The following is a 25,415-nucleotide window of genomic DNA, read 5'->3' as shown; positions in this document are numbered from 1 at the left end:
CATTTTTGTGATAATATATTTTACTCCTGTTCTTCCTTGAAATTCCTCATTAGTATCAAAGGGACTTCCCGGTTAAGATGGCTGCAGAGTAGAAGCAGGGCACTTGACTCTCCTAACCAACCCATACATGATGCCTCAAAAGGACACAAAAACCAAATCCAGATGAACAAAGGGACCTCACAATAGGGCACAGCATTGAAGGTATGTTTCCACTCTATAAAGGGGTGAAATAGCTCTCAATAAAACACAAACTGATCAACCCTCCCCCACCCCACCTACAGTGCCAGAGCCAGCTCACAGGAGTTAGAGCAAGAGTGGGGCATTCACTAAGGTCTAGGCAGCTAACTGGGACCACCAGGGTCTGGCTCCTGAGAGCAGCAAGACATAAGACCCCAAGAGGCTAAAGAATGCGGACTTTGAGCTCGGACCGTAGACTCGGACCTATAGCTGAGGGGTGACAGACAGTGGAAGCAGCTCACTGAGACTCATAAAGGAGCCTCGGGCAGAAGAGCAAGTGTGGGACAATCTCTGGGGTGCTGGCAGCTGACTGAAACCACCAGGAGGCTTGACCTTGAGAACAATTAGACTTGAGAACCCAGGAGCCTAAAGAGCACATACTTTGGGCCCGAGGATGAAGCTGAGAGGGGCTACATTGCACTGTGACTCGTAAAGTAGCCTCAGGCAAAAACTGCTCCACAGCTCTCTATACACAGAGAACCTGCCTGCCTCACCCAGACTTCTGACTGAAAAGGGAAAACCAGCATAATGATACCTAGCAGATTGGCTAAAATGAAAGCAGGTGAGAGTAATGAATGTTGGAGGGGATGTGGCAAAATTGGGACATTAATGCATTGCTGGTGGAGTTGGGAACTGATCCAACCATTCTGGATGGCAATTTGGAACTATACTCAAAGGGCTTTAAAAGACTATCTGCCTTTTTATCCAGCCATACCACTGCTTGGTTTAAACCCCAATGAGATCATAAGGAAAAAGACTTGTACGAAAATATTTATAGCCTTGCTCTTTGTGGTGGCAAAAAATTGGAAAATGAAAGGATGCCCTTCGATTGGGGAATGGCTAAACTAATTGTGGTATCTTTTGGTGATGGAATACTATTGTGCTCAAAGGAATAAAGAACTGGAAGAATTCCATGTGAATTGGAATGATCTCCAGGAATTGATGTAGAGTGAAAGGAGCAGAACCAGGAGAACATTATACACAGAGACGAATACAATGTGGTACAAATGAGCATAATGGACTTCTTTACTAGCAGCAATGCAAGGATCAGAGCAAGGCTGAGGGACTTACGAGAAAGAAAACTAGCCACATTCAGAGGAAGAACTGTGGGAGCAGAACACAGAAGAAAACCAACTGCTTGAACACATGGGCTGATGGAGATATTATTGGAGATGTAGATGCTAAATGATAACTCTAGTCCAACAATCAATAATATGGAATTAGGTCTTAATCAGTGATACATGTAAAACCCAATGGAACTGTGCCTTGGCTAAGGGGGCTTAGGGGTGTTTGGTGGAGAAGGAAAGAACATGAAACATGTAACTATGGGAAAATATTCAAAATAAAAATAATTGTAAAATAAAAGAGATTTAAAAAAAGAAATTCCTTGTTAGTTATCTACTGCAGCTTGCTCATACCTACATTTTTTTTTGAGGTCTCTTTCAGTTCTAAGCAAATGATGTCATTATCCCTGTGCCTTTCCATTGCCCCTTACCTTTGACTTTAATTCTTTAGAGTCTGCCAGGGTCTATATTTATCAGCTACACAATGGTATGAAAAAAAATGATATTCTAAAAATTGGAATTTTGTTTTAGAAGTTTGGAAATTACTAAAGTAGCTTCAAATTTTTTTAAATCAATCTCAGACTACTCCTGCTAAATTCATGGTCTAAGTTCTTTTCTACTCACATGCTCACTTCCAGATATACATACTCATGGACTAGCTCTGTAGATCATCCATCTGTCTATATGGCATAATTCAGGTATTTTTGATATTCTTTGTTCACTTCGTCTTTCCTTTTTGAATAGTCAGGCCAAATTATTTTGAATGATTATATGTCATTTTCAGGAGGCTTGCAATGTTCACTGGCTTTATTCAATCACACAATGCCATTCCAAGAAGGATCATCTTGATAGAGGTTTTCATCATTCAGAAAAAATACCTCTTCAGCTTGAATTGTGTTCTAGATTCCCTACAAAAGATAAAGGGTAAAGGTGTAGTTCATTGTAGAAGACAGTTTGCAAAAACCTGTCAGTTTCCTAATACTCTCACTGTCCACTATGAATTTATCTTACATATCCTCAGTTACACAGTAATATATTTGCACTTCCCAAGTTAACTCACTTTGCCACTCAAAACAGCAGCTCTTCGATAATTTTTCATCCTTTCACAAACCTCCCGTGACTCCCCTTTCCCTACTGTCTCAGCAATGAACTTTACCCTACAGTTTGATGAAGGAAAAAAATGAGCTTAACTTACCAAGTTCCACCTCTCCATTTGTTACTATCTCCTCCTTCACCCCTGTCTCACATAATGAAATAACCTATGTCTTTGCCAAGGTAAACTTCTTGCTTTCATAAATGATTTCACTCTATCTCTTCTTCTCCCCCTTTATTTTAAATACTTCCCTATTTATCTCCATCTTTCATAGTCTGTTGACTGCTTCTCTGCTGCCTACAAACATGCCATCCCATCTTCAAATACCCAGTTCCTTTTAAAAAAAAAACCTAAGAAAAGAACAAATTAAAAATCTCCTATTAAATACCAAACTGGAAATCATGAAAATCAAAGTATAGATTAGAAGAAAACCATTCAACTAATAAAATTAGAAAATGGTTTTATAAACAATAAAACAGATAAGCCATTGGATAATTTGATTTAAAAATATTTCCAAGACCAGATAGATTGGCAAGTGAATTCATTCAAACATATTAGGAACAATTAATCCCAATACAATATAAACTTTTTTAAAATATGTAAAAAAAAGGAAATCCTCTCAAATTCTTTTTATGACATAAATATAGTTTTGATACCTAAGCCAGAGAAGCAAATAAAAGGAAAAAGAAAACTATAGACCAGGGCCCTAATGAAAATCAATGCAAAAATTTTAAATAAAATAGTAACAAGGAAATTTTAGCAGTATATCCCAAAGATCATATAATATGGCTAGGTGGGATTTATACCAATAATACTTAGAGAACCCCAGAGAATCAACTAAAAAAGTTTGTTGAAAAATTAACAACTTCACCAAAGTTGTAAGATATTAAAAAAAAATAGAAATCAGCATTTCTATGTACTATCCACAAAACCCAGCAGGACAAGATAGAATGAAAAATTCCACTTAAGATACAATGCAAATGATCTAAAATAGTTGGGAGTCTACTTGCCAAAACAAACACAGGTACTACATAAACACAAGTACAAAACAATTTTCACATGAATAAAGACAGATATAAACAGTTATAGAAAATTAATTGTTCAGTGGTTTTGTTGTTGTTGTTGTTGTTGTTGTTGTTGTTCAGTCATTTCAGCCCTCTCGCTCTTCATGACCCCATTTTCCTTGCCAGTAAGTGACTGAGGCCAGATTTGAACTCCAATTTTCCTAACTCCAGACTCAATGCTCTGTCCACTGCACCACTTAGCTGTTTGTGGGTAGGTCAAGAATGTCAAGGGACTCAATGAAAAATAATGTGAAAGAAGGTGACTTAGCCATATCAGATTTCCAACTATATCACAAAGTAGTAATCATCTAAACAATTTTGTACTGATTAGAGTACCACGGGTGCTCTAGAGTTGTGGATGAGTACAATAGATTAAGTACATAATATACAGAATCATAAATAACATAGTAATCTAATTTTTGTTACTGAAAAATCCAAACTTTGGGAGTAGAACTCACCATTTAACAAAAATTGCTGGGAAACTAGAAAGCAGTTTGGCAGGAGCTATGCATAGATCAATGTCTTGCCCCATATATGAAGAAAAGGTCAAAGTAGATAAATGATTTAGAGATAAAAGGAAATGTCATGACTAAATTGGAGGAACACTGAAAAATATACAATCAAATCTTTGGATAAGAGAAGAATTTTTGACTAAAGAGATAGAAAGGATCATGGTAAATAAAATGGATAGTTTTGATTACATGAAATTAAAAAAACTTCTGCACAAGCAAACCTAATGCAGCTAAAATTAGAAGGAAAACAGGAACCTGTTTGAGGGGCAGAGAGGAGAGAATTTTACAGCAAATTTCTTTCCTAAAGACCTAATTTCTTTAGCTTTTGAGCCAAACTTATAAAAAATAAAAGCTATTTTCTACTTGATAAATGGTTAAAAGAAATGAACAAGGCAGTTTTCGGGAGAAGAAATCAAAACTATTTTGAGTCAAGTGAAAAAATTGCTCCAGATCACTACTGATTAGAGAAATGCAAATTAAAACAACTGAGCTATCCCTTTAAATAACTTTAAATGGATTCTGAAGAGAGTATTTATGGAAAGAAATGAACAATGATCACAGAAGATGAGGATCCATAGGTGATTTATGACCTTCTCCAGTGGAGTTGGTATCCATGCCAATGATATCATGGATCTATTAAAGTAATTTTCATCTGACTAGATTATTACACTATTCAATCCAATGGAAATATTTTGGATGATAATTCATTTAGCAGGATAACTGCTATTACTATGTCATCCTCACCTTTTTGGTAAGTATGTTGTTCATACCTTCAACCAAATTATTTGTAAAAATATTGACAGAAAATAATTAAATTAGATATTCTTTATGTTTAATTCTGCTTTAACATATGTAATGCATTAGCAAAAGGTGCCATATGGAAATTGACTAGATAAGCTATTCTCAGTAACCTATAAGGGCACAAATGGAAAGTTGCAATCAAAATTGGTAGAATTTTTTACCTCAACTTAGATATGTATATTCATGTTTAGACTTTACAAGGTTATTTGTAAAAAAATTTCTATCAAATTTCAAAAACCTTTCCAGTCTTCTAACACTTTACTCCTGGATACTACTTTTCTATCTAGTGATACTGACCTCCTGGCTGATTTACAAACAAGATACTTCATTTATCAACTACTGGCATTTCCTCTAGCTGTCCCCCATGCCTGGAATGCTCTCACTCTTCCATTCTACTGACCTCTATAACTTCCTTTAAGTCCCAACTAAAATATCACCTTCTATAGGAAGCCTTCCTCACTTCCTCTTTATTCTAATGGCTACTGTCAATAATTTCCCATTTGTCACGTATGTAGCTTGATATGTGTATTTCTGTGGCTAGATAAATCCATGTTTGAATGTTGTCTTATACATTAGATTGTAAGCTCCTTGTCTTTTGCCTCTTTTTGTATTTTCAGTAGCTAACCTAATGCCTAGCATGTATTAGGTGCTTAATAAATGTTTACTGAATGATCTATTTTCTCTAGTCAGATGAATTTTGAAATGTCTAAGTGGCTCAAGGCCATCAGAATCGTCATGAAGGGATAGCATATTTATACCCCACTCCCTACATGGATGAAAAGACATTTTCAAGAAATGTTTGCCCTGATTTTTTGTATCAATCTTTACTGTCTTTTGTAGTCTCATTTATATAATTTTATATAATAAAAGGCTGATTTGAAAGAGGTTTGACATGCAAAAGATGTTTGGTGAAATGTTTGTTTAGTGAAATGTAATCTATGAATTTGATTTCACTCACTTGTGAGGAAATCATTAATACTGATTTAACTTGTGTTTCTAGAAAAAATTTTATTGCCTTAATTTGGTGCTGAATAGCAATTTTTTAAGGTTTTTTTTTTTAACCCTTGTACTTCGGTGTATTGTCTCATAGGTGGAAGATTGGTAAGGGTGGGCAATGGGGGTCAAGTGACTTGCCCAGGGTCACACAGCTGGGAAGTGGCTGAGGCTGGGTTTGAACCTAGGACCTCCTGTCTCTAGGCCTGACTCTCACTCCACTGAGCTACCCAGCTGCGCCCTGAATAGCATTTTGATGTTTTATTTTATTTTATTCAAGGACTCCCCAGTCTAACCCAACTGACCTTTCCAAGATACTCTTTGGCTGTATTTCAGGCATATCCTATAGTCCAAAAAAAAGGTCTTTTCTTTGATTGAACATGCCTCAGCCTTTTCTGCCTCCACAGAATTGATTTTTGATCTCTTTTTCTGGCCTTTACTTCTCAAGCTGTCTTTACCCATTCTGAAAGAATTGTGTACTTGCTGGCAATCTAAAAGAGAATATATTGTAAAGTGCATGGTTGAAGTCAAAGAGTTGGGTTCAAATCCTGAACTCTTACTATCATGTGACCTTGAGCATATATATTACTTTCTTCCCTCTTTGAACCTTAGATTTTTCATGTAGAGGATAAAACTTTTTAAAAGAATAGCTAGAACTCTAAGGTCCTTCTCACATTAAAATTCCACAAACCTTTGTGCTTCTCTTTATACGTTCAATGCCCTCACCTCCTGTCTCTTGCCTATTGATATTTTTCCCAATTCAAATGTTATTGCCTTCTTTGGGGACTACTCTAGCTAAAAGAAATCTCTGAATTTCAATAGTAACACTTTTTTATCATTCTTACAAAAGCATACTGGGGCCTACCTCATATTAAACTTATTCCTTTTGCATGTCATATTTCTCATATTACTCTTTCTAAGTTCTTTGAGGACAGAATTGTGTTCTGATCAACTTTATATCCTCACAGCATCTAACTCAATACCTTACCCAGAGCCACGTAGTCAATAACTATTTCAGGTTTGAAACATTTCAGCTATCATGATCAAATGTAATAAATATTTGCTAGTTAATTCCTTTGCATTCTTAGCTAAAATCCTGCCAAATATCCTTCTGGGTGATCATTTGCCCATTTACTCATTCTGAAGGAATTCTGTTAAAGTTAAGTTTGGATCTGTGATTTCATAGGTCCCTCCCAGTGCAGGTCAACACCTTCCTTTATAACATGAATGGCATTATGGTGTAGTAGATAGAAAGTGGGTTTGAAATCAGGAAGACAAATTCAGGAAGTTCCAGATTACTAGCTAGATAACCCTATGCAAGTCACTCTTAGTATTCTAGACAGCTCTCTAAGAATCCAAGTTGTAAGGAAGATGATATTGTTAGGTCAAAAAGAATGCACAATTTAGTGACTTTGAAGGTATCATTCCAAAATGCTTTCTAGAATGTCTGAACTAATTAACTAACAGTATATTCATTATTTTCCCCATCCTCTTATAATCTTTCCAATACTTGCCATTTTCCTTTTTTGTCATCTTTGTCATTCTAATAAGTGGGAGTTGTATCTCAGTTATTTTATTTTATACTTCTCTTATCGGTGACTTTTAATATTCTTTCTTTATTTTTTTTAGCCCTTACCTTCTGTCTTAGAATCAATAGGTATTGGTTCCAAGGCAGAAGAGTGGTAAGGGTAGGCAATGGGGGTCAAGAGACTTGCCCAGGGTCACACAGCTAGGAAGTGTCTGAGGCCAGATTTGAACCTAGGAACTCCCATCTCTAGGCCTGGCTCTCAATCCACTGAGTCAACCCAATTGCCCCCTTTTTGTATTATTTCATGTGATCTTTGATAACTTGTATCTTACGTTTACCTATGTACATATTATTTCCCTGTATTAGAATATAAACTTCTAGAAAGCAGGAATTGTCATTTTTGTCTTTGTATCCCCAGTGCTTTGCATAACCCCTGACGAATACTAGATGATTCATAAATGCTTACTGAAGAAATAAGGAATATAGATAGATATAAAGTTATCTTGTCAGATAGGAAATAACATTGGCAGACATACAAATATTTGGATTTTTTACTAATGCAACTGTTGTTAAACAGAAACTAGCCTCTGATTGTTTTTTTTTCTGCTGAATATACACCAATATTCCCATGTAGTCAAAAAGGAAAATTGAAACTGAGCTTCTATCAAGATTTGCTTGGGTGTATAAACTTGTTTGTTCTGAAAGTCAAGGAAAAAGTCCACAATCTTGACCCCCAATATATTATCCAGTCATCCTTATCATTGTTGTGATAAATTAAAGACTTATAGTTTAGGCTAGCCAAATTATCTGAAACAACATAATTATTAATTATGATAATCTCTATTAAGTATTTCTAGTTTAGGCAAACTAAATTACCAGATCTTTACAATGCTGGTCTGTTTCCTCTGGCATTTATCTCTCGGAACTAGCAAGATTTAGATTTCCATCTCTTTTTCTGCCTTGAAGTATATATTTTGCCCTTAGTTTGTGCCTCAGACTGCTGACTAATGTAACTTCCATTCTGTCACATTTAAAAAATTTTTTGCTGAAAAGGTCTTTTATGGCCAAGATATTTTGAGAGATCTCATTCACAGAATATTTATGTTGACCAGCCTGATACCTAATGCCTTATGAACATTTCAGAAATCCAAATGTTCCAGATTCATTTTGAATAGAGTTGTCATTTGTAGATGTTTTAAATTGTACTTTTGCCCAAGTATGGAGCTATGTAAAAAATAATTTTTGAAGTTCCTTCCAAAACTCTGAATTCAACAAATGATCTTCCATGTAGGCCCTCACATGTCTATTAATGTTCTCTGAAAAGTATATGAGTTATTTATTGATTTTTGAGCCTAATGGACCATTTGGATATCCTGGATAGTAATTGACACACATAAAAAAAAATCCTACTTCTCAGCCCATGATTTAATAAGCAGTACAATTTATGGTTCTCTTTTTGCTTCTTAACACTGATACCCTTTAGAAATTCAGCTATTGATAAAAAGGAAAAAAACAATAAGTAGGAAACAAGAAAAAAACAAAGGAGGAAAGACCCTGGATAATTCATAAACTGAATTAATCTGCTGCTAAATAATTAAAATTTGATACAAGATCCATGAGAGTATACTGATTTTTTTGTCTCTATCTTGAAGCACATTATTACAGTTCATATCTTTTTTTTGCATTTCAAATAAATACACAGTCATTATGACCAAAACATACTAAATTTTTAGATTGTTCTCAATTCATTTATATTTGTCTCCTCTATATCAATCTAGAGAAAAAGAACAGTTTTCTAGTAGCCTCTCCTGAATTGTGTGCTTTACCAGGCTTGGGCAAAAATGCCTGTCATTGCTGAAACACTCTCAACATAATAAGCTGCTGAGCCTGGGGGAAAGGCTCAAAAAGGTCATAGCTTCTCACATCTGATGAAATACCAACAGCATAGCTTCCAGACCAAAAAACCATGGGGTCTTTGCTGCCACCATCTTGTATTCTTTCAGTCCCCTTCTGGATACGCAGCTATAAAACAGAAGTACTTTTCAGGCAAGAGGTGTGATCTTATTTGGGTGTCCAAACTTCTAATTTAATTAATTTCCTTAAAGCTATTAAACAGCTAATGTTAGGCACTGAGACATAAAGTTTCACTAATGCTCAGTACCCTACCCCTCCCAGAGATTAGAGTCCAGTCAAGAGGGGTAAGAAACAAATATAGATAGGGGCTATTCCACAAACTGGTATATTTTAAATGTCATAGAGATGAAAAACAAAGTTTGTGCCAACATACCTTTGTGACAGTCAGCTAATCTCAATAGGATTCAGCCTTATATTTCAAAAGTTTTCATGTTATGCTAAGATTTATTGAACAAAATGTCTGTATTTTAGGTAAAACATGTATGCATTTATATGAACATGCATCTCTTTGGCTTCAGTTGTGTTCGTGCACATTTTCATTCTGCCCATATGTTTTTTGTTTAGATACCTGAGTTCCAAGTACTATTTCACTTTTATCCTCTTTTCTGAAAAAAATATTTCTACTTTTTTGAAATACTGCAAGCTGGGGGGCAGCTGGGTAGCTCAGTGGATTGAGAGTTGGGCCTAGAGACGGGAGGTCCTAGGTTCAAATCTGGCCCCAGACACTTCCCAGCTGTGTGACCCTGGGCAAGTCATTTGACCCCCATTGCCCACCCTTACCACTCTTCCACCTATGAGCCATTACACAGAAGTTAAGGGTTTAAAAAAAAAAAAAAGAAATATTGCAAGCTGGGGTCACACAGTAGAGCTGGTTTCAAGTCTGGCCTCAGACACTTCCTAGCTATATGACCCCAGGCAAGTCACTTAACCCCAATTGCCTAGCCCTTGCTGCTCTTCTGTCTTAGAATTGATTCTAAGACAGAAGGTATGAGTTCTTAAAAAAAAAAAAAAGGAAATATTGCAGATCTACATGAATCACAGAGGCTATGCATTAATATTTTTTAAAATCTCCATTTTCCATAGTGGTTCTTAACTTCTTTTATGGTTATCTGAAGAGCTTGGCAAATTCTCTGCTTTTGTTTCATAGACTTTGAATAATGATGTGAGTACAGATGACGACAATGAATGTACAGAAGAAAAGGAAAGCTACATCTGTGCTGTGTGTCTGGATGTTTATTTCAACCCATACATGTGCTATCCTTGCCACCACATCTTCTGTGAACCTTGCCTCCGGACCCTGGCCAAAGACAACCCAACAAGCACACCCTGTCCATTGTGTCGAACAATCATTTCTAGAGTCTTTTTCCAGACAGGTAATTTTTGTCTTTTATTTAAAGATATAAAGAGTTTTCTGATATACATGATCACATATAAACACAACTCTAAAACTATTTTGTAAATTGTAAAAGTAAAATTCTTGAAAGTAATATATACTGTTTAGAGTTTTACATAAGTACTAATAAAATTTTAAACCATTCATTTCTCATTTGCAAACTGAAATTCACATGGTTATTAAAAACCCTGCTTATATTCTCTCATTATTATAAATGAATTGTTTATTTGTACAAAATATTTCTTAATTTTAAGATAGTTTCCCTTATTCTGAGTTGCTTTGTTTATTATGCAGACTACTTACTCATTTTTCTAGAGACTGTTTTTTAAACCAAAATTTAATCTAATTCCTTTTACTTCCATTTAATAACAAACAAAAATAAATATAGAGCCCCTTTTCTTCCTAGAAACAAAGATAATGTCAATTTGATTACTCTTCCCAAAGTGAAAGTTAGAAATGGGAAGGGGGACCATAGTCTCTGAAGACATGATTTAGCAGCAAAGAATAGTAGCAAACAGATACAGTCTGGGATGAAGCATTTTTAGAAACTAGGACTAAGGGAGATATGATGGTTCTCACCAATCAGATCAAGATGGCCCCATTGTAGGAATGTCAAAGATAAATGGTTTAGCTCTTCCCTGAGTTCTGCTTATCCTGCTTAGAAGGTGCTGCATCAACAGCTACAGGGAGATATGGTGGGGAAGCTGAACCAGGTCTCTAGGACAGCTATATGTACTAGGCTCTCACCAGGCATGGCAGTGCATGCCCAAGGTAGGTGTCCTAAAACTGAGTAGAATTTCCATTGCACTTTATCATTTCTATAATATATCTAAGTTATGTCCAGTAAGCAGCTCTGATAAACATTTCAGTTTATGGATTTTATAAATCGGTTTTCTAGTTTAAAACAAAATATCCTCCTTGGTCCAAATTTGGCTTCAGACAAAGCTGTATGATCCTGGGCAAATCACTTAACCCTCTTTGTCCCAGTTTCCTCAAATGGGCTGAAGCTTTCCTTCCTTCTTCTCAAATATATACTTAATATTAATTGTTAAGAGATTCATAGCAAGCATGACATTAAATAAGATCTAATTTAACAGTTTATGGCTTAACATGTCTAACAGTAAAGTTTTGTAGACATTCTAATCTAATGAAACATTGAATAATATAGAGAATCCTAAACAGAGTAAAAGCAAATAATTGATTTATAGTCAAGGGACCTGAATGTAAACCCTAATTCTTTTCTAATTCTTAGGCTTTGAAGAAGCTTTTAACCTCCCTAGGCCTCCCTTTTCTGCTTAATTAAGGGCTTGTAATCCATGATCTCTAAAGTTCTCTCTATTCTTTGTATGTGTCCTTGATCACAACTTTTCCCAACATCTCTAGCTAATTGAATCCTCAATTTTCTCTCTGTCTCTGTCTCTCTTTTTTTTTCTCTCTCTCCCTCCTTCTCCCTTCTCTCCTGCCTTTAGACTTGCTCAGGTGTCCATCCTCCAACCCAAAAAGGAAAAAAAATCAAACCTTCACTAAATCTTATTGCCTCAAGCTTTCATTCTAGTTCTCTGTTCCACCTTCCCTGCTGCCTGCTGCCGACATTTAATGCCCTCATTTCCTCTCCTCCCATCTCTCTTTGGCTTTTTGCAGTATGATGTTTGGCCTCATCATGCAACTGAAATGGTTCCTTGCAAAGTTTCCAAGGAGCTCTTAATTGCCAAATGTGATAGTCTTTTGTCAGAAGTCATTCTTCTTGATCACTCTGCTGCATATAACACTATTGCCATTACTCTCTTTCATAGTCTGAATTTTGGTAAAAATATTCTTTCCTTGTTTTTCTACCTATCTAAGCATTCCTTAGTCTCTGCTGTTCATCCGTCTGATGCCTCCTACCTGGGAATATCCCCCAAGTTTCTGCTCTGAGCCTACTTTTATTTTCTCTCTATAGTCTCTTCCATGAAAGCTCCTGAGCATGGGAATTCTATAAAAATGACTCATATCTATTGATTCAGACCTAATTTTTCCTGAGCCATAGTTCATTGCCACCAATTGCCTATTAACCATTTCAGATTGCATGTTCCAGAGGTATCTCACACTCAACATCCAAAACAAAACACTTTCTTTCCCTCCAAAACCCACCCCTCTTCCAGATTTTCATATTTATGTTGCAAACACCATCATTGTATTTTTCCAAGTTCATAACATTCATATTATCTTGGACTCCTCACTCTCCTTAACCCCACATATCCAACCAGTTGCAATAACTTAAAATTTCTATCTACATAGCATCTCTAGCATTCCAACCTTCCTCTCTACTTACACAGTTATCACCTTAGTTCATGTCTACATACTCTCTCTCCTAGGTTATTTCCATAGCTTCCTACTTAGTTTCTCTGACTTGAGCTCTACCCCCACTTTAATACATTTCTCCAGATAGCCACCAAAGTGATTTTCCTTAAATATAGATCTGACCATATCACCACCAGTTATTGCCTCTAGAATCAAATATCAGCTCTTATATATAGTTCTTAAAGCCCTTCTCTTTGCCCCAGTTTCTCTTCCCAGCCTTTTCATCCAAACTCTGCAGCACAACCAAACTGACCTTCTTCAGTATGTTCTTTAGGTATAGCACTCTTTCTCATCCCTGTGCTTTTGTACTGCTTATCCCCTATTCTAAAATGAATGTCCTCATTTTGTTTCCTAGGAATACTCTCAGGTTTAAGCACCATTCCTGATCCCTTTCCCCACCTGCTAGTGCCCTTCCTTCTCAAAATACTTTGAGGGAATTTAAGTATTTGTTTTTATTTGTATTTTTATTACTATTTCTTCTGCATTTACTTGTGTATATGATTATATTCCTCCATGAACATTTAAACTCCTTACCTGGAGAGATCATTTCTTTCTTTATTTTTGAATGTCCAGCACCTGGCACATTTTCTGGCACTTAGTAGATACTTAATAGATGTTGATTGATTGATTGATTTTTTTTTAAAGTAAAGAGTGCCCGTTCACCAAGGTTACAAAATAGAGTATTTAGTGCATGAAAAGCCACGAAATCAAAAAAGACATGTTCATACCCAAGAGTATTCCAGCCCCACAATCTATTCAGAATCTTTCTAGTCTGCTGAGAATCCAAAGTAATTGCAAACACTCCTGCTACCCAAGAGAAAAGAAACACTGAACTCTGTCATGCACACATCTTGAATGAAATAAATGAGTTAGACTGGATAAATTTACTTATTTTTTCATTGTTGCTTTTTAACTCAAAGGGATATATAATTTTTAAATATAGACCCACAAATAACTCTTTTTACAAAGATATCATATTCTATCAATAGCTATACATTTATAAATTGAGAGAGTTCCAGTTACCACTTTGACCTACCAGTATTAACTGGCACTAAAGATTTTTAAAACAAGGCTGCTGTCAGTTCAGTTCTATTAGACTTCCTGTTGGATGTATCTTCACTAATTCAAGTCCTACTTAGTAAATATAATATACACAAAGAAGAAACTAGATTTGGACAAATTCAATTTAAGTAAAAATTTTTGAGTACCTACTATATGCTAGGTATTGTTGGGAAATCAAAGAATAAGATACAATGTTTTTCCTCAGGTATTTTAAAGTCTAGTAGAGCAGAAGTGTCAAATTCCCGACCCAGTTGGAACCAAATTAAAATGTAATTGGGAAATAGTTAATAAAATAAATAAAAATATGGCACAATCTAATTTGTGACTTTCTCAATCAATATAGTGCCCTAAGGATCTATTTCTACTTGAGTTCAACACCACTGGCATAAAAGATCCCCATAAAGTTAGAGATAAAAGGGACTTTAGATACCATCAAATCCCATCAGTTCACCTTACTAATGAAGAAGCTATTTAAGTGACTTATCTAAGATCACACAACTAGAACCACACAGCTAATCTCTCACAGCTATTTAGGGCTTGAGATAGGATTTGAACCCAGGTCTTCCTAATTCTTAATCAGATATTCCAGTCACTGACTCTATAGTATCCCTTTCCCACACAAATATACAATACCAATGATATTATAATGACAAGTTAATGATAGTTATGATAAGGTTTAGGATCAAATGTATTTGAGATCACAGATAATCTACTAAATATAAGAATAGTGTTGGAAGTCTGCATATTTATTCAACTTCTTTTGTATCATTTCTGTGGAAATAAAATTGCTTGGAAAATACCAATATTTTTCTAGAGCTTCTGCATAATAAAATTTAAAAGTATCCACAACAGGTACCCTTTCGTTTTTTTAAACTTCAAATATTTAAAAATACATGTGACATTAGTAACATTTTGTAAAGGACCAGCATAGATGATGCCTAAGAAAATATCCCTGCCATCACAATAAATCATCTCCACATACTTGTGAGATAGGCTGAGCAGTATTCTCTCTGTTTTATGCTTAACTATGTATACAGAGATAATATGACACAATTTTGCAACAAAAGCTGATAATAAAAAATAAATCCCAAGAAGGAATAAATCCCATTAGATATCTTTTTTCAAGTTTTACTCCTCAGAGTAATTTGAGTTGTTGTTCATTCATATAGGAGTAAAAATAATAAATTCACCAATTAGAACTATCTTAGAATTGATTAAAAATATAAGATACTGGATCCATTACCTTCTCTGTGCTTAGTACATGATAGCCATTAATCAGTGGTTAGCAAATGAATGAAGTTATTTGTAATACAATTACAAGCACATCATCTGTAAAGGATGTCTTTGCAGATTTTTCCATGTCATTGTCCACACCCCAAATATATTAAGGCAGTGATGGGCAAACTACAGCCTATGGGCCAGATGTGGCCCCCTGAAATGTTCTATCTGGCCTCATGACATTATTCCTAATATGATGAATACAATACAATGAAACTTCAAAAGAGTTGCCTCAGAAACAGACTGACAGATGAGCATTTCCTTTCCTTTGGCCCCCTCTTTAAAAAGTTTGCCCATCACTGTATTAAAGGAAAGGAGTTGGACCAAAAAAATATAAGAGATATGAAGATCATTATTTAGAGCAAACATCATTATATAGAACTAAAACTAAATGTGGCATTAAAAACTGATGTCCACCAAATTTAGTATCAGCTGTGAAAGGCTTGTTTGTCATAATTTTTCTTATTGTATACCAATACTACTGATTGATGGAGGCCTTGATTTCCCAGATTTATAGAGTAAGCTGTATTCTGTTATATGTTTTTTGCAAAGGCCCTCTATTGTAGCATAATCTCCTTGAACTGAGTACTACTTATAAAAGAGCATTCACAGTGCTCATTGAAATAGAGCACCATGTCTGTGTGCAAGGTCATACCCACATGTGTTTTAAAAGACATTGTCAAATTCTCTCCAAGAAATCACCTGTTTGTGAGGTTTATGGAAAAATTACATGTTTCTTGCTTGGCCGGATTGGGTTTTACAAATTCCACCTCTGGTAAATGAAACATTATGTATTATACAACATAAAAGATAGCAGGTCAGAGGGAAAAAATGAATAGATCTTGTTACATCGCTTCGAGTTCTAACTTCTCTTCTGACTGCTTGAAAAATACCAGCTGATGTCAGTGGGAATAGGCTGACAGCAGGGGAAACCTTATCTCTTGTTTTGATCAGAATTTTCTCACAGTGATCGGAAGTGCTCTGGGTCACCATGGAAAGTTCACCTCTAATGAGAGTATTGACGTGGGTGTCAAAAAATGTTAATTAAAAATTTCAAATACAATAGAACTTGATTTTGGTGAACTAAGACCTGTCATCCAAGTGTCGAAGTTGTTCATAATGAAGAAATTCACTATAAAAGAAAAATGGTGTATAAAAGACTGTAGATTTAAAGCTGCCATCAGAACCACTCTGCCAACTAAGACATGTCCACTATTAGTTAGCAAGAACTACTTTGTTCTCACCTTATTATCATAATTTTATCAGGCCTATTTTTTATTTTATAAAGAGCCTCTTTTGTCTTGTGACTTTAAAAGGTTTTGGTGGAAGAAAATAATGTAGCTACTTGATATTATGGAGAGGAAGGTTGGAAAAAAATCTCCTGAAAAATAACAATTAAAATTTTTGAAGGGGGGGAAATAAAATCTGTATCATCAGAAAGGAAAAAGTTAAAAATGAGGGGAGGGAAAATAAAGTGAATAAATGTTTATTTAGTGCCTACTATGTGTTGGGCACTGAGCTAAGTGCTTTTTATAAATATTACCTCATTTAATCTTCACAATAATCCTGTGAGGTATGTGCTGAGATATTTTCTATATTTAGAATAGAGCCACGGATGGTTGGAAACATAGAAGAAAGCAGTTCTCTGTCTTTTTCATAATGCTCACCTAATTTTAACTTACAAATTTGCCAATATTTAAACATCTAATTAAATCACTATTAAATTGAATTTATGCTTTAAGCACTGAAATAACCTATATAAAACAGATTCTTAACTTTTTTGTGTGTTGTAGAAGTTGGTGAAAATACATTTTTCTTCATCCAAGTTTAGAGATGCCCCGAAATTTTTCCATATACCCCAGGTTAAGTATTTATTGAAAGAAGAACATTCAAGACAAACTACAGCTAAAGTATGATATGAAAGAACCTAGGACAGAAGCCTCTGTTTCTTAAAAAGAAAAAATTCCATTTGCTATCCTATTGTCATGGTGATAGTTGTCAATATTAGTGAATTAACACATGAAACATAATCAGACTCTTTTATTCATGTGTAACCATTTCATTTCAGATTTGTGAGTAAATATGGGATCCCCTAAAGCTTCTAGTTTTAAATATATATATATATAAATTGGGGTTATTATACAAACAATAGCATCCAGACATTTATTAGACATAATACAATTTTGTAGTGTATTATCAGGAATTAACTGAGGATTTGTGAATAGATTAAAGGAGGTCCATGAACTTGGATTGGAATAATATTAATAATAATAATGATTGTTATCACTATCATCATTTTTTTAAAACCCTTAACTTCTGTGTATTGGCTCCAAGGCAGAAGAGTGGTAAGGGTGGGCAAATGGGGGTCAAATGACTTGCCCAGGGTCACACAGCTGGGAAGTGTCTGAGGCTGGATTTGAACCTAGGATCTCCTGTCTGTAGGCCTGACTCAATCCACTAAGCTACCCAGCTGCCCCATATTATCATTATTATTAATAAAAATGATTATCATTAGTAATAGTATAGATATCATTTATATAGTGCTTATTATGTGCCAAGTACACTATTGAGCACTTTATAAATATCTCATTTAATCCTCAGAAAATCTTGGGCATTAGATGCTATTATCACCATTTTATAGTTAAGTGAGGCAATTAGAGGTTAAGTGAATTGCCTATGGTCTCATAACTAGTAAGTTTCTGGTGCTAAATTTTAACTTAAGTCTTCCTGACTTTAACCCAGAATGTTATCCTCTGCACCATCTCCTTGCCTCTAAAAGAAAATCATATCTTTATTCTCACCAACTTCCAAATGAAATTTAGCATTTCCTTCAATTATTTTTAAACATTTTTTCTGAGAAAACGGGCTCTGTGAACTTCATTTGACTTTCAAAGGGGCCATGACACAAAAGAAGTTAAGAAACTCTCATATAAATATGCAACATTTCAATGTCAGTAGTATAAATTCAGTTTCCTAGTGCACTGCTTAAATATTTTCATTGTCATTATTTAAAATTAGATCATTATTATCTGAAGGAGAGAACTGCCATCTTGTAAGATTCCAATAATATGCTTAAAAAGTCAAGAAGCCTTCTCTAAAGGGAAAAAAAGCACACACACAAGCATCTTGTAATACAATAGGTTCACATTAAAATTTCACGTGTGCCTCCTGCATTTACCTTCAAATGCTTTACTTGTTTGTCTGTTTTTCACTTTTCTAAACCTTTAAACATTTAAGACATCTTGCAAGAGATTTTGAAAAAAACAGTATTATAGACTCTTTGCCCTATAGTCTGCAGTTTTTATGAAGCCATAGAAAAGAAGCAGCATTCTGTGGGTTGAGTACCTATCTTGGACAATAATCTGTAAAACTCTAGAATCTAGAATCAAATATGGCTAAAGGTTTAGTCACAGAATAATTCAACCAGATCTAGAACTAAGGCTAGCCCTGAACTAGAAAAACCCTTCTGTCTTCTTTTTACTGTATTATAATAAAAGCTCAAAGCCACTAGTAGATGGTACCTCATAAATATTAAGTACACATAGTACAGTGATCTCTCACCTATCACAAGAGTTACGTTCCAGAGATCCCTGCGATAGGTGAAAATCCACAAATTAGCAGCGTAGTATTTTATTATTTATATATATATATGTATATATATATATATATGTATATATATATTTAAGGCTTTATAAATCCTTCCCATTTGCCTGTAAACCTTTTCCACACTCTTATTAACCTATAATCACTGAACCATTCAGCACCCAGGATACAGAACACAGAGCTGTGTTTGGTCGCCTTTTATTCCATTAGCCAATAATATGTCACGATAAGTGTAACTCTGTGATACAGAATTAAGTATGTATTTTTTTAAAACCCAGGATACAGTGAAGCCACAATAAATGAACCACCATATAGGGAGGAACAACTGTATGTCCTTGCTGTAATGGTAGTTTATACTTATATAGTAATTTAGAGATTACAAAAACCATGAAATATAGCCATAGAAAACCCCTTAAAGACTACCTATTCCAAACCTTTTACAGATGCAGAAGCTGAAGTACAGTGAGTTTAAGGGAGTTGTCCCAGATTACATGACTAGTTTAATAATACCAGGATTAGACACAGGGCCCTAACTTCTAGGCCATTGATTGGTGTAATTCTTGTTGATTTATCAAGATGTGAATCTAGTATTTCTTAACCAAGTTAGAGGCAGACTCTTTAGCCCAGAGTGCTTTTTACTACCATATACAAGGCTCTAAATTTCAGATATAACCTTGATCATTTGGACCAATCAGACCTTCAAATCATATGGGATTCTACAGTGAACATTACTAAAAGACTCAGAGGAAAGTCTTCATGCAACTCCTGGTTTTGCCCTCATCTCACTGTGTAGATTTAATTAAGATTCTATAAGCTAACTTTCCTGGTCTTATGATTTTTAGTAAGAATTTACAATTAAAAAGTATATTTTATTCCTTGGTACCAAGAGATTTAGAAATATTACAGGTGGTGATATTTTATCTTTAAATACTCATTTAAAAATTGATAATAGTCAATTCCTCTGATACTTATTAGCTTGGGCAAGTTATTTAACTTTGCTAGGCTTCAGTTTCCACCTTATAATGAAGATGTTGGAGTAGGGTGATCACTGAGTTAAAGTTATGATCCAATGAATTATCCAAATTTTAACTACCCTTACATATCTTTCCCTTTGAAATTTCTCCAGTTTATCCTGTATACATATTCATACCAGTTGTTTTTATATTATCTCCTCCGTTAAACTTGTGAACTTCTTGAGAACAAGAACTATTTTGTATCTTCTTTCTCTGTAACCCCAAAACTTAGCACAGTGCCTGGACACAGTAGTAGATGTTTAATAAATACTTATTGATTTGGATTCATGGGCAGTACTAGATTTAAACTAAGCAAATAAAAGATATATTTAATCATTGAAAAATTAGCCCCGTGCTTTGTCATTTGCAGACAAATTTCAGAGTTTGGCCCAGAAACTAAACATAGAATCTTTGCAGTAATTTTAAGTGGGAGGCCCCTCATCAAATTCCTAATAGAGTATTTAATGATAACTGCATTAGTCACTCACCCCTTTTTTTGGCCATGATAGATTTATCTTTTTGACCTAAATTGATAGTGCTGCAATGCAAAACTATAAAAATACAATTAACTTTACAGATCATTCCCAAGTTCATCTTATTTTGTGTTTCAATAACTGGATATTCTGTTTAGGACTGTTAGAGAGTTAGTTCTCCAGGTATAATATGGAAATTAAGTTCATAGGATCATACCTTTTGAAAGCCAGAAGGGACTTTACATCTAATCCAATTTTCTCATTCTACTAATGGAAAAAGTGTCATCTAGGAAGTTGACATGATTTGCCCAAAGTCATATAGGTGCTAGGGAGCAGAACTAGGATTTGTAGTAAGGGCCTCAGCCAGCAGTGCTCTTTTCATTGTATTGCTCTCCACTTAGTGTATGACCTCCCCCCACCAATTTTATTTAGTCATATTCAACAAATTGTTCTAAATATCTTCTGCATATGAAAGATTATATAAGATACTATGATGGATACAAAGTGACTTCCCTGGTTTTTGCCTGTAAGGAATTTAACAGATAATAGGGAAGCCAATTTAACAGATAATAGGGAAACCAAGCCACATCCTATCTGCAAATAACCATAATACTAAGGTACAGTAAGTTCAGAGGACAAAAGACCATTTCCAATAGCCTGGATATTAAAGGAGACTTTTGGAGAAAATTGACATTTGAGTCATTTCTTAAAATGGGTAGAATTTGGGGGTATGTATTTCTTAAAGTAACTACATATATTTGAGAAATAAGGAGTTCTAGGCTAGAAAATTTTAGAGGAGAGGTTAAGAATGGTGATAGAAATTTGACAGTCACCCAATATTGTCAAAGTAAAAAAGTATATAGAAAGGGCTAGCTGGCTTAATAGAGCCAGGCCTGGAGATAGGAGGTCTTTGGGTTCAGATCTGGCCTCAAGCTTTTCCTATATGTATGACTCTGATCAACTCACTTAAATCTTATTACATTACCCTTACCACTCTTCTGCCTTGGAACCAATACACAATATTGGTTCTAAGATGGAAGGTTAGAATTTTTATACATATGTATATATACATATAAAAATTTAAGCACTGAGTACAAACTTCTCGAAAAGAGGAAGGCCAAAAAACTAATTGGCTTATAGGAAAGCCCATCGAAAGCCATTAAAAGAGCATTTAGAAGAGGAAGACAACTAGTTGATTTTTTTTGTAAGCTAAAACTAGAAAATCTATTCCATTTTTTAATGTTGTGAAGATTAGCATCACACCAGAATGAAAACATAGAAACAGGAAAATATGAAGTGAGTTTTAACCACATTTTAATTTTTTGTAAATATTTTTTTAATGTGACTCTCAGAAGTAAAGCAATCTAAACCCTTTCTCAGTTGTCTGACCAGCACTACCACCTTCCTCCCTTTTCAACTTTACTCTTTTTTTTTGTACAACATAACCACTAAAATTGGTTTATACTAATTAGTGTAAACTGATTCCCTCCTCCACGTCCTGGCTTGGCTTACTTTTAGCTCTGTGCTTTTACTAATGCCATTAATGTGTGTCGGGGAAGACAAAGAATTTCCTTCAATTTTTTCAATCAATCTCCCTCAAGGCTGAGATCTGAACTCACTTCTTCCAAGAAACTTTCCCTGAGTAACCTTATCCCCAGCCACTTTACTGTTTTAATACCTCTTTAACTCCTTAGATACATAGTTTCTAACAGGTTGTTTTGTAACTTGTTTTATAATTTGTTATCTATGTTTGTGTTTAGCCTTCCCTATTATGCCATGAACTCCTGAATAGGATTCCAAGGTCCTTCTGTGTTTTTTTGCATATGCTGGGGTCTCAACATATATTTGATAAATGAAATGAAACAGAATAAATTATGGGAAAGTCATTCTAAAAGTTGTTCTTTCTCTCAATAGTAGAATTAATGACAGGTCAGATAGGAAATTTAGAGAACTAACTTTGCATAAGTAGAAAAGATTGATTTTAATATGATCTTCACTCTTTGAAAAAGATATGACACCATATAACCAAGATACTTCTGCTTTAATATTTATATAAGCACTGCACTTTGCTAGAATTTGTGCTTTGAAACTTTCTTTTTGCTACCGTTTTAGACCTGAACAATGCTACAAAAACATTCTTTACTAAGGAATACTTGAAAATAAAGCAAAGCTTCCAGAAATCCAATTCAGCAAAATGGCCCCTACCAAGCTGCAGAAAAGCATTCCATCTCTTCGGAGGTAAGTAAATCAATACAGAACAACTTGGTAACATTTTAGTATCACTTTTCCTGGAATTATTTACCTATTTATTAAGAGTTATGGTAAAAACTCACTTTTTTTGGTCAATGTTAACTAAGCCTCTTTTTTGAAAGAAATGTACAAATCGAATATAATGGACTTCTCTATTAGCAGCAATGCAATGCTCCAGAACAATTCTGAGGGACTTATGAACACGAATGCTACCCACATTCAGAAAAAGAACTGGGAGTAGAAACACAGAAGGAAAACAACTGGGTTGATGGGGATATGATTGGGGATGTAGACTCTAAATGACCACCCCAATGCAGCTATCAATAATATGGAAATAGGTCTTGATCAATGATACATGTAAAACCCAGTGGAATTGCAGGTCGACTACGGTGAGGGGAGGGAGGGAAGGGAAAGAATATGAATCATGCAACCATGGAAAAATATTCTTTAAAAAAAAGAAAGAAATGTACATACCCATCCCCCCCCAAAAAATACATGTCTAATTTTAAAGAAGAATTTATCTCTACAAAGCTTATAGTTTTCTTGCTTGCCTGGTTATAAATTTCTTTAAAAAAAAACAATTATTTTCCTTATTCAAGGAAGAAATAGGTAAAATAGTGTTATCTTTAAGCCTTCATATCTGAAAACTTAGTTTACTGGTTTTAATTCATTCATAGCAAATAAATGCACTTATTAAAGTTCTTATCAGCATCCCAAGAAGAGTTAGGTATTACAATTTTTATGATCCCAATTTCACAGGTAAAATTAAGGGATTTGCCTACATTCATATACTTACTTGACTAATGCATTGATATTCTGTGTGTTTGTTCTTTTTTCTAAAAGTTTAGGTCAAGCAAGAGATTTCAAGTAATCATAATAGCAATAAACTTTCATGATTACTGTATACTTTAGTAATATTATTTTGTACAAAATCATAGTGTGCCTCTGTCTCTCCATAATGAAGATACGTCTAAAAAAGGTACAAATAGCAGCAACAGAAATAATACAAGAAATAGAGGAACTTCTGATGAATTTGGACAAAAAAAGATGAGGCTTGTCTGTCGCTAAAGAAAAAACTGAAAGGAAATAAGAATGGTCTATAAATCTATGCCACAGTAATCCCTATATTCTAGGACTAAGGAGCAACATGGAAGTTTAAAGAAGGTTGTTTTGGGACAAATAAAAATATATCTCTTTTATTTGAACAAAATAAAGAGATCTTATTTATTTTGTACCATTGGTTAGTACTCATAGAAGTGATAGACACAGTGTACCATTTTGGCTTAGATATAAGATAAATTTTAATATAAAGTGATCATAGTTTTCAGAGGTTTGTTTTTTTTGCTTTAATAAATACCTGGAGTTATGACATGCTCCTTCCTTCCCTGAATTTCAAAGAAATAAAGACTTTCTTCTCTTGCTTTAACTTTCTGCATTTTGAGGATTGTTACCTCTAAGAATGATACCACCATTTAAATTCTACTGGTTCTTAACAGCTCCCTAAAAAAACTCTTTTTATAGCTTGACTTCAGTTACAGAGTTCCTCAAAACTTGGTGTATAAAAGAGCAAGAACTTATCATTTTAGAACAGAAATCGTTAACATGATTTTCAAACCAAGTCTTCATAACTTTTTCAGCCCTTTTCCTTGCTTCTTCCCTTTTAGTATCTTTACTCTTCCCAATGATATATATAGTTCATAAGTTGTCAGCAATAATTTGGCCTTCATGACTTTTTTGATCCCATGTCCCAACAAGTGCAAAAAATTTTGATTACATACTCTATATATAAACATATTTGCGTATAATATCAATTATACATATGTGTGTATAAAGGGTATGTGCTTAAAAAATTTAATGTATGTGGATATATATGTCCATATATATAATATATATACTAATATACTCATGTAGGTACATATAATCTAGAAATTGTTTCTATGTACTACTGTACTAATAATTGTGTCCATTAGAAAAATAAACATTTGAAAAGGATGAGATAAAGATGAAACAATATTTGATCCTAGATTCAGTAGAAAGTCATTACAGTTTACTTAATAAGAGAATGACAGTGTCAGACTTGCATTTTAGGAAAATTAATAGCTGAGTTGAGGATAGTTTGGAGAGTGACCAATTAGAAGACTGTTGCAGTAGTCTAATGAGAGATAATGAGAACTTAAACTTACAGTGATAGTTGTGTGAATAGAGAGAAGAAAACAGATGCAAGACACGTTGTGGATGTAAATATGAAAAGATTTGGCAGCTGTTTGTATATTTGATGTGAGCAAAAGTGACCCGGGTAACAATAAGGATGATGGTGGTGTGGATGATAAGAGTGAAGTTTGGAGAAGGGATGAGTTTGGGCAGAAAAATAATGTAATAAGATTTACAATGCACATTACAACCCACCTATACCTATACATCCTGTGATTTTCACTCCATTTAATTACCACTGAATTTAGAAACATTTCATTTGTTTGTGAATTTCTTTTTTTTTTTTTTTAATCCTTACCTTCCCTCTTAAAATCAATACTGGGTATTGGTTCCAAGGCAGAAGAGCAATTAGGGCTAGGCAATTGGGGTTAAATGACTTGCCAAGGGTCACACAGCTAGGAAATGTGTGTCTAAGGTCACATTTAAACCCTGGACCTCCCATCTCTAGGCCTGGCTCTCAATCCACTGAGCCACCAGCTGCCCCTATGAATTTCTTTTCTTTTCTAAAGAGAAATCTCTAAGTTTCAAGCATTCCTTGCTTTTTCAAGTATTTGCTATCAGTTCTAGTCCAAATCACATATCTTAA

General features: G+C 34.6%; 1 protein-coding gene across 1 annotated transcript in view; it reads left to right on the top strand.

The window, feature by feature from the left end:
• The window catches only part of RNF180 (ring finger protein 180), a 173,735-nt gene extending 151,052 nt beyond the window's left edge, over window positions 1-22,683 (top strand). Inside the window, exons 6-7 of the mRNA XM_044663621.1 lie at window positions 10,354-10,579; window positions 22,481-22,683. Of these exons, the coding sequence (XP_044519556.1) occupies window positions 10,354-10,579; window positions 22,481-22,614 (360 nt within the window). The 3' untranslated portion in view covers window positions 22,615-22,683. The remainder of the gene's footprint in view (window positions 1-10,353; window positions 10,580-22,480) is intronic.
• Window positions 22,684-25,415: the final 2,732 nt, after the last annotated feature.

Source organism: Gracilinanus agilis, chromosome 1 (assembly GCF_016433145.1).
Source record: "Gracilinanus agilis isolate LMUSP501 chromosome 1, AgileGrace, whole genome shotgun sequence".
In the NCBI taxonomy this organism is placed as follows: domain Eukaryota; kingdom Metazoa; phylum Chordata; class Mammalia; order Didelphimorphia; family Didelphidae; genus Gracilinanus; species Gracilinanus agilis.
Note: the sequence above shows the minus strand (reverse complement) of the source record. Positions and strands in the feature narration are given on the sequence as shown.